At 36.0% G+C, this 11,259-nt stretch overlaps 1 protein-coding gene across 1 annotated transcript; it reads right to left on the reverse strand.

The window, feature by feature from the left end:
• Positions 1–5,327: 5,327 nt before the first annotated feature.
• LOC140827749 (uncharacterized) lies at positions 5,328–9,085 on the reverse strand. The gene is made up of 6 exons (XM_073190563.1): positions 8,727–9,085; positions 7,210–7,408; positions 6,881–6,953; positions 6,504–6,553; positions 6,002–6,115; positions 5,328–5,747 (listed from the first exon to the last, which is right to left on the reverse strand). The coding sequence occupies exons 1-6, from the start codon at positions 9,016–9,018 to the stop codon at positions 5,633–5,635; spliced, it is 843 nt and encodes a 280-aa protein (XP_073046664.1). The 5' UTR covers positions 9,019–9,085; the 3' UTR covers positions 5,328–5,632.
• Between the last annotated feature and the right edge of the window lie 2,174 nt (positions 9,086–11,259).

Here is an 11,259-nt window from a genome sequence, read left to right on the forward strand (position 1 = left end):
AGGTGGGCAGAACCGATTAACCTCCTCTTGATAGCACAATCTCTTGATTGTTGGGGAAAGAAACGTACGCCGTGTGTTTTTTGTTTTAACCGGGAACCGTACCGAAACTGGCCAAGCAAAAGTTATCCCGCTTTCATATAAGTAGATATATATAATAATATTTCAATAAATATATATTTAGGGTTTTATTATTAGTTGTGTGTTTTTTTAAAATTCACCAAACTATTATAAAATTGAAAGGTAAAGAGAACAAAGTAATGATTAATGCATTAATTCAAGTTAACATAATCCTTCATCTAATTACTCTTATTTTCAATTTTGTCACACTAACACTATTAGCATTGATATTACCTCGTGTGTTGAGACGTGTATTCTTAGATGTATGTAGGGATGTAAACGATCCAAACCAAACCAAACAGTATCAGGCTTGAGCTTGGTTTGTTTAAAATTGTTTGAGGCTCAAGCTCGAGCTCGATTCGAGCTTCTATTATCGGGCTCGAGCTTGGTTTGTATTGAAATTACTGAGCTCGTTAAAAGCTCGAGCTCGGCTCGTTAAAAGCTCGTTTAGCATGTTAATCAAGTCAGGCTCGAGCTCGGCTCGTGAAAAGCTCGTTTAGCATGTTAATCAAGCCAGGCTCGAGCTTGATTCATTAATAGCTCGTTTAACATGTTTAACAAGCCTGACTTGAGCTCGTCTCGTTTTCGAGCTCGATCAGCATAGGATTGAGCTCGAGTTTGAGTTTGAATTGAGTTTATTAAAAATTAAATATATCTATAAACTAATTTTAAATCAGACATAAAAATGTAAATTCATTCATAAATAACCAAAACGACACAAATAAGAGGAAAAAAAAACATAAATAAGTATATTATTGAACATTCCAAAATCATGTTTGTGAGTCACCTAAACGAGCCGAGCTCGAGCTCGAGTACGAGCCACCTAAACGAGCCAAGCTCGAGCTCGAGCTCGTTATTATCGAACATGTTTGCGAGCTCACGAGCCGATTATCCTTAGGCTTGAGCTTGGTTTGATTAAATTTTCGAGCTCCAAATCGAGCTTGGGCTTGGTTTGATATGATTAACAAACAAACTCAAACGAGCTTTTTATCGAGCCGAGCTTCGAATAGCTCGCAAACTGTTTGGTTCATTTACATCCCTAGATGTATGATTGAGGTATTACACTAAATGTAACATCTCATTAAGAGATTTGTCTCATGAACTTGATTTTTAATTATTTTATTTTTAAAAAAATATATCGAAAAGTTCAGATCTCATGCTAAACAAGATTTTCTAAATTATAAAACAATTTGAACACATGATATAAAAAAATTTATTGTTAGGAAAAAATGAAAAAAAAACAATACAATATCGCGTTGAGAAATCTGTGTTGATTGACAAAAAACTAATTCAAATTACATGAATTATCATATGAAATTATAATAAAATGAAGAAAAAAACATATAGAATATATCTAGGTTATAAGAAAAATAAGAAGAAGAATATGCATTAGTTACATAAAAAAAACTAAGCAAATTTTTGTCGATAGAATATCAAACATCCGAATATAATTAAAATATGATTTTAAAAAAGTTTACTGCTCATTAAGTGTATTAATTAAAACATTTGTGAATTAAATAAAATAAATAATTATATTTAGAAAATTATGGAAATTGAAATTTTTTTGATAAATAATTCACTTTGAAATATTTTAATTTAAATGACATTAAATTTCAATTGACTCAATTCTAAATAACAAAATTAGATATTGAAGTCCTGAACATTTTAACGAAATACACAAACTAAAATAACAAAAAAAAAACATATATCTTAATGATAAATATATTGTTTATGAGAAATATGACAAAATCTAATGCATGTGAATGCAATTTCTTGATTCAATTTTAGTACGCAAAAAATTATATCTGTCATTATTAAAATAAAAATCTATGTACCAAACAAATAAAAAGTAGATGAATAAAAAATGAAGAATACAAATTAATTATATATAGATCAATCAAAGCAATAAACATTGAGATATTTTCTCTTGTGGTTCGGTTTACAACAGTGTAGTAGCCCGAATTCCAAATTGGGTAATTAACGGAGTAATGGTGATTAAGAAGGTTTAAGGTGTAATTTTGACCGAGTCATGATCGGACGGACCGAAGATGGTTCGGAAGCACCGAAGAGTTCGGAAGGTCCGAAGTGAGTTCGGTGGATCCGATCATTAGGTGTCAAGAGTTGATCGACACGTGGGAGTTCGGACGTTCCGAAGTGAGTTCGGTGGATCCGATCATGAGGTGTCAAGAGCAGCTGGACACGTGCATGTTCGGACGGTCCGAAGTGTATGATCGGAGGATCCGATCATGAGCTGTCAAGAGCCAATGGACACGTAGCGTTCGGACGTTCCGAAGTGGTGTTCGGAGGATCCGAACATGGCCTATAAATAGTGGTCGGATTTCCTCATTTTGACTCGCCAATTCAGAGAGTTCCATAGCATTTCAGTCGTTTCTGACAGGTTCTAGTCTTGTTCCGAGATTTGGGCATTAGCGGGGAGCTGCTGGTCTTGTAGCAGAACTGTGCTCTAGTTGGGAGCTAGCGGCATCAGCGGGCTAGCGACGGACGAAGGTTTGGAATTTTATCAGTATTTATCTCAGGATTATCTAGTTAAGTCTGGTAGATAAGTTTAGTGATGGTTTTCACTTGATGAATAGGCTTGGATTAGACCTGTTGTCTGGTGGTTTCAGTGGATTAGGATTGCTGTGATAGAGGTACGGAAGTACTATCCGAGATATCCTGGTTGAGTATACATTCTTATATGTGTTGCATGATTATGTGGTGCATTGATATATGTCATATGATGCATGCTATTATGTCACGTTTATTACTGCACGTTGCATTTCATGTTGAGCCGTATTCTCCTTCGAGATAGCCTTTACTGTTGAGCTGTATCTCTTTCGAGATAAGCTATATCTTGGGGCCGCTCAGCCCTGTCTTGTGGACGCATGGACACCGAGAGTACACAGTGGCCGACGGGTCGGGAGGGCTTCGGTGGTCCGGGACATTTTAGGTCCACGTCTGTCTTGTAGTGGATGCAGTGACCCAGAGGTGTACCGCGCGGCACTATCCACTTGGCGCCTCTAGACTGAGCATTGTTGAGATCCTTTTGTGATTCCTGTTTCTTGACTACCCCGGTATCATGATCATAGCATGTGCATTTCATATAGGTCTGTATACTCATACTTTTGTACTGGGCGTTCTTATCGCTCACGTCCTCGGTTTTGTTTATTCTTGGACACCCCATTCCCACGGGGCAGGCCTCAGGTTGGACAGCTCAGGAGGAGCAGGAGGAGGACGTTGAGTAGCTGGTTGGTTTAGTTATCGGTATTGTTTTGATTTGATATGGTTGTATTGGATATTTCATTTTGAGTTATTCTAGACTTCGATTGGGTTGTATAACCATTATTTTGTTGACTTTTCCGCTGTTATCTCTGATTATTGTTAATTAAGTTAGTTGCATGCTTAGGTCTCAACTAGTAGGTGATTCTGGAACGGGTCACTACATCAACAGTCAGAGTAGTATTGGCATTGTGTGCAGTGTTTTACCTATATCTAGAACAACTAGATGCGAAAATGGTGTTTCTTCATGGAGATATTGAAGAAGAAATCTATATGCTCCAGCCAGAAGGTTTTGCGGAAAAAGACAAAGAGAACTTGATTTGCAGGTTGAACAAATTTCTGTACGGTCTCAAACAGGCATCAAGGTGATGGTACAAGAGATTTGATTCTTATATCACGAGCCTTGGATACAACAGACTGAGTGCATACCCTTTTACATATTTCAAAAGATCTGATAATAATTATATCATTTTGATGTTTTATGTGGATGAGATGTTGATAGCAGACCCCAACAAGTATAATGTCCAAAGATTGAAGGCACAGTTGGCTATGGAATTTGATATGAATGACTTGGGACCAGCAAACAAGATTTTAGGGATGCAAGTTCACCGAGACAGAAGTAACAGAAAGATTTGGCTTTCCTAAAAAAATTATTTGAAGAAAGTCTTGCAACACTTAACATGCAAGATAGTAAGCCAATATCGACCTTTCTTCATGTTAACTTCAAGTTATCCTCTGAGATGTGTCTTAGCAGCGAAGAAAAGAGGATATAGTTGTCTCGAATACCATTTGCATCAGCAGTGGGAAGTTTGATGTTCGTCATGATCCATACAAGTCAAGACATTGACCAAGCAGTGAGAGCAGTTAGTCGGTATATGGGGAATCCTGGACAAGAGCATTGGAGCACAGTTAAGAGGATCTTTAGATACATTAAGGACAACTCAAATGCTGCATTATGTTATGGAGGATTGAATTTTACACTCAGATGCTATGTCGATTTAGATGGTGATCTTGATAAGAGGAAATCTACTACTGATTATGCGTTTAAACTTGCAGAGGGAGCAGTAAGCTAGGTTTCAAAATTGCAAACAGTTGTGGCGTTATCTATAATGGATGCATAATACATGGCAGCTACTCAAGCTTGCAAGGAGACAATATGTATTAAAAGATTATTAGAGGAGATCGAACACAAACAAGATAATGTTCTTTTGTTTTTTGACTGTCAAAATATCTTACACATCGCAAGGAATCCGGCATTTCATTCCATGACTAAACACATTAGAGTTCAATTTCACTTTGTTCGAGAAGTAGTAGAAGAAGAAAGTATGGATATGCAAAATATAAAGTATGGATATGCAAAATATCAACATAAAAAATAACATAGCTGATGTTCTGAGTTCTGACCAAGCCAGTGAACATTGACAATTTTGAGTGGTATAGATCCTCAAGTGGCCTAGCGGAAATGTAAGCAGTAGGGAATGACAAGATTGAAAAGATGTATTTGATTCTCAATCAAATATCTCTCATATTATAATATTTGAGTGCTTAGTTCCATAATATTTGTGAAGCTTTTGTTCTCCTATATTAAGAGAATGTGTGTTCTCTTTGGAAACACAGTGATTGACACTATAAAATATTATAGTAAAATTCTTTTTATCTTACTGTGTTTTTTACCCTAATAATTTTTGAGAGTTTTTCACGTAAATCTCAATGTCCAATTTATTCTTTATTTTCATATTACTATATCAAGTTGTCGCACGTGGGACCAACAGAATGAATGATCATAATTTATCCGTTCAACATATTAACACACGAATTATGTACTGAGTGGCATTATCATATAACTAACATGAACAAAACTCCCCGTAACACATGCAAGACAACGAGTTAAAGTCAGCTGAAATGAAAGGGAAAATTTTAACGTGAATATAAAAGAAAAAATTGAAGTTTTAATCAATTGATATACATTTTCACAGCACAACAATACTGAATACTTAATACCGAATAGCATGATCTAACAAAGATTCTCCAATGCATTATTATAATAATACATAACAGTTTCGTGCATAGTTCTGAACTTCTGGACATCAAAATTTTAAGGAACTCGGGAAAGAGGCGGTTTCGATTTATCCTCACATTACACAAAACCTTTTATAACTCCCACAGTCAGACTTCTCCAGTCCCGTATGCATTTGGTATCACATCAGTCAACATTCATATGCACATAGCTCGTCACCTACTTCTTCTTTCCCTCTGAAACGCTGGGTACTGGACCATACAGACATATGCGTAGGTCGCTTGTCAGCAATGGTTGATGTAGAAAGGTCTTATACAAGTCCCAAAACTCATTTCTGTTAAAATAGTAAGGGGGTAATAAATGAGATCTCTGAATGGAAAATATGTTCATACAATCTAGCAAGCTGTTGCTTAGGATACATTTTGCAAAAACCATTATTGTGCTCCTAAAATAAAACCGAACAAACATCACATATTTCCAAGGAATTTAGGAATATACACGAATGTATTGCACCTAACACATGGCCTGGCAACATTTTACGGGATCTTATTCAGCTTATATACTGGAAAACTAAAACAGAAGTCAAACCTGACTTGAGGGAGGGTGAACAAGGAATAGCCTTTGACATCCGTGTGCATGTCAAGTACAATCACTGCTAATCGAGATAAACCCAATGCTTCCATATCTATTAATTTCTTGATTCTGCAACAAAACTGGCTGAGCATATTAACAAACACTGAAACAGCCAAACGATAAGAAATTTCTCAATACTGGTCGGTGATCTTTCTTAAATTATCTCCATATGATAAGTGCACGCACAGTACTCTGAATATATCCAGGCATATTATTCTCGAAATAGAGAAAGCAGATTACAAGAACAATCCAGATGGAATGCTAACTTTACCAAGTCCAGATACAACCAAGTAGTTCTAAAAAACTCAAAGTAGAGAAAGTTCTGTAAGCTTAGGAAAAGTACAATAAATCAATAGGAACTTCAATGAAAGAAAAATGTAGAGAGGGTAAAGTCAATCGAAAAAGCAGCGATAAGAGATCACGATAAGTATGTAAATAAAATTCAAGCATCATGCACCTGCTTGGCGTCCCACTAGCAATATTAACACGATTCTTTAACATAGACACCTGTTAACATCACCAACCAAGAGAATACTCGTATAAGAAATTTAGCAGACCGGTGTAAATTGAAATACTGAGAGAAAGAAATAGAGAGAAAGAGAGAGATCATAGCAGCTAACCAACATGTATTAGTGCAATTTACAATGGGAATTGATACTGAAAACATGTTTACCATGAGAACAATTATGAAGAAGCTTTTGGAGACACCAATAGTTTACAAAAATCTGAAGGTGTTCCTTTTGATCAAATGCTTCGATTCCAAAATTAAAGAACATACTATGTGAAGCTCGTCATTAATCAAATAAATGTTTCACAGACAGTAAGATTCAGCACCTGTTCCTCAACCTTCATATGCTTAGAGAATAGCTTAGCAGCATGACAGTCCTTTGTCAGAGGTCGCAGTTCCCTGCAAAAGCAAAATGTACAGGTCAATCACACTGAAAAAATCTAAAATATATGCGTCAAAACAATTATTACTGTGTTTCTGATTTATTTTGCATGGGAGGGACTTTGGGGTTGAGTGAATATGTATGAAAAAATATCTATATACGCAGATCACACTGCAAAAAGAATGATTTTGGATTATCAGAAAGCTAAGTAAAACGTAGTTACAAAAACCACAAAAGACATGCATTTAATTAAATGGATGAAAAGCATTAAACCTGAGAAGTTCCAGTGACCTTAGTGCTGATAGACTTATTATAAGAAGAGCAGGATTTCCAGGATCAAGTTCTCCTTCTTGAATATGCTTTTCACAAAGCACTTCTTTCCATGAAGATCCAAAAGCAACCTTCATGTGCTCACCCAAGTTGCTGGTGGCGTTTTGGGCTGGACCCTGACACAGCTCAATAAAGCGTGCTTCTGCTCCAACAAAATTGCTATCGCCAAAGTAAATTAAATGTCTTCAAAACTTATGTTAAAACACTTTGAAAAGAAATAAATTCTGAAAGAAATACCACATGCAACATTTTATGAAAAAGAATTTCAGTAGGTTGTGTCGAACCAAGGCGATTAGGCAACTAATTCACAACTACCATTTAGAGCTTGAATGCAGTGGCGTCTTTTAAAACTTAAATCGATTGTCCCAGCCTGACAGGAGAACGGACCCTTTTTGACAATATTTACAACCATAACCCCCCCTTGAAAGGTCCTTCACGAAATTGACCAAGCATCATTAAATTAAATAAACCAAAAATAACAATCGAATAATGTAAAAAAAAATGTCTATAATTAATTATCTTTTTAACTACAATTAACAATTCTTACCATGGGACCGTAGGTCAAGTTGAAAAAGTCATCCCAAAATTAAAAACACTACTCAACACAACCCTTCATTTGTAGCAATCATTTGAGAATATACAGGCTTATTGCCTCACATTCATGGTTCATCCTCCTCGGCTCCTCCTCACTTCCGTCAAATTGATAGGGCAAATAAAATAGTTGAGGTAAGTTAAGTAGAATATTCAATTTATTTTGAACTCTAGGGTTGACCACTAGATTGTGAAGTGTTGGCTCATATAGGACCAGGTGAGAAAGGGTCAGGCACCCTATTAGGATATGCATGGGGGTCGCGTCTCTGCCATATGGTGCTGAGTCCATAGCATGTGTAAATTAATTGTTTTGATATGCATTTCAGTTTATTTTGTTTCCATTGTCTCCTTCCATTAACAGTTGTGATATGCATGAGGTGTAGAACCAAGTTGCATATTGTCTGCAAATAATCTTATCAACTGCGAGATCACACTACAGAAATTTTGCTCCGCCTTGATTCTTTATAGGTTGATGGAAAAATAAATTGAAATAATGAAGCACAACACACAAATTTTGGCCAATTGATCTGTCCTCCATCCAAATTTACTAAATCATACAAGCTTATATGCGTATCATGTGTCATTAAACATGTGAAGCGGAAAATAAATTTTGAGTGGTAGATCAATCAGATTTCTACCACATAATAGGCCCTCATAACCGAGCTGAAATTCTGTGCATAGCCTTAACAAAAATCAAAGACAATCGCTTTTGTTTGGAGGCATTTTGAACAGAGGCAAATGATAACAAAGTGGCATTATTACACTAGAATGTAAAAAAACACTTAAACTGAAAATAGTAGCAAAATTAACACATATACAAGAGGTAAAAAGCATATTCTTCTTCTACGAAGGAATGAGGCAGAGATCACCTTTGAGAGAATCAAGCTCGAGGGACGAAAGCTTCGCGCCATTGCCGGACTGATAATGGTGGACAAAAAAGTCCAGCTGCTGTGAGGCGGTTGCCAGTTGGACGGCGTCGTTTCTCCGCTGTTTGTCCGCCTTAGCTTCAACCTCATTCTTCTTTTTTCCGTTGCTTTTGATTTTCTCGGAACCAGATTTTGCCTCGTTCTTAGTCTCCATGCTGTTTGATTTCTTCGCCGGAAATTTCTGCCTCTTACGCTTCTTGACGGCGGCGGAGGCGGTCCGGTCGGTGGAGCCCATAGAGTCGGAGGATTTGACTGCTGAGCAGCGATTAGGTTTACTTTGTCGAACTTTAAAAATACCTACACCACGCCGCTTGCATCGTATTATTATTTAATATCACTGACTCTACGCACACACGTGTACGAACTTTTTTTTTTTATTATTATTGATGGACTAAAATAAAATTTGATAAATTATGAAAGGATTAAATTGATATTTAAATTGTTGATATAAAAAAATAAAAATAAAAGTGTGTGTTTAAATTTAAAATAAAAACAAAAGTATAATATTAATATCATATAAAGGTAAAGTTGGAAGAAAAAGTTACTGTCATTCCTAGGTGGTTTCTATCATGGCAAAATTTTTGTGAGACGGTCTCACATGTCGTATTTGTAAGACGAGTCTCTTATTTAGGTCATCGTGAAAAATATTACTTTTTATGAAAAATATTATTTTTTATGATAAGAGTTGATGCCCCGATATGTCCTGGGTCATTGATGGATCCCGGATCACTCGGGTCATGGGGCGTGCCCATGAGCGGTGCTCGGGTCAGGGCAGAATATTTTCAAAATTGAATATGGCAATAAACACTCATATTCTGGGTTATGGGTCGCCTAGGATGTGACGCCCGAGTTCTGGCAAGACTACCCGGGAAGTTTTCTCCCATGTCACCTCGATGCGGGGGGAGCATTTAATGGCGTTGACTTGATAGATCACGCATACAGCCGGCCTATCCCTGGTTAATATTAATGGTTGACAGGACAGATGAGATGTGACTAGCATATGATTTGACATGTCAGAATAATAGGGTACAATCAACCACCCTACTATATTTAATGCCCACACACAAAAAACGAGGTCATCATTGCTTCCTCTACTATAAATACCAGGTTTCTTATTCGCATTTATCATCAACTCAGACATTAATTAACATTTAATACTCTCATTTACTACACACCAATCATCACAGCCATCACTTGGCTACATTGGTTTTCTTGTTTGAGTACCCTACTGATTTAAGCATCGGAGTGACCACGCCGGACACCCCTCCGGCGCCCATTCACGTGGTTATCTTCCTTGCTCGCAGGTCCTCTAGAGTATTCGAGAAGTCACACTCCAGATCCGGCGTCTAACTCATATTTCCTTCAATATTTTTTGATAGCTTACCCGGTAGAGTTCCCGACCCGACTCGACCATTTCGCCCGGGTGGCATCAAGAGTATTACTTTTTATTGTGAATATCGATAGGGTTGACCAATCTCACATATTAAGATCCTTGAGACGGTTTCACATTAGACTCACTCTACTGTCATATCTTGAACAAATATAAAATATTTAATTAATATATTTTTGTTCATTTGATTAATTTTTAGCAATTTTTGCTTTAAGTACTTGTATCCATTAAAAAAGATAACTATTATCAAAATCTCAAGAGTGAGTCTCATGTGAGATCGTCTCACGGATCATAATCTGTGAGACATGTCAACCCTACCCATATTCACAATAAAAAATAATACTCTTAGCATAAAAAGTGATACTTTTTCATGGGTGACCCAAATAAGAGATCCGTCTCACAAATAATACCCGTGAGACCGTCTCACACAAGTTTTTGCCAAATCTCAATATTATCATTATTTTAACATAACGAATGTATATTTCATTAAGAGTTTGACTCAATTTCTATCATAACTTAGGTTAAAAATAATTTAGTTATCTACATTTTTCCATTTATTATCTCATCATTTATTAATTATTTCATGAGTCAAACACTTAGTTGTCTCATATTAATTATACTTTGCAACCAACGGTGGAACAGTTTGAAAATTTCAACTAGTTAATGATATGATAATTCTTATTATCGAATCCTATACTTAGAGAGTGATGTTTTCGACAAAAATGTGATGCAATTAATATTAAAATAAAGTTATAAACTTGTTTGACAAATTAAATAAATGGAAAATATTGAAATTAAAAACAGACTCGTTCATCTGACAAAAATTAGACTGAACAGATTCAGTGCGTCAGTTGCGATTAAAACAACATATAGTTTGTATGTTATTGTGTCAATTCGAGGATTTATCCAATGTGCAACTAAGACAAATATAACAATGATTTGCTTTTTTTTTTTTTAGAAATAAAATTTATATAACAATGAATTGGGTTAACCTCATATCTGATCATGTAATTGCCTTAGGCTAACACAATCTAAAATTTTGATACATGATAGTGATTATTAGCCAAAAAATTAATTCACACGCGT

Source organism: Primulina eburnea, chromosome 3 (genome assembly GCF_022965805.1).
Source record: "Primulina eburnea isolate SZY01 chromosome 3, ASM2296580v1, whole genome shotgun sequence".
NCBI classification, from domain to species: domain Eukaryota; kingdom Viridiplantae; phylum Streptophyta; class Magnoliopsida; order Lamiales; family Gesneriaceae; genus Primulina; species Primulina eburnea.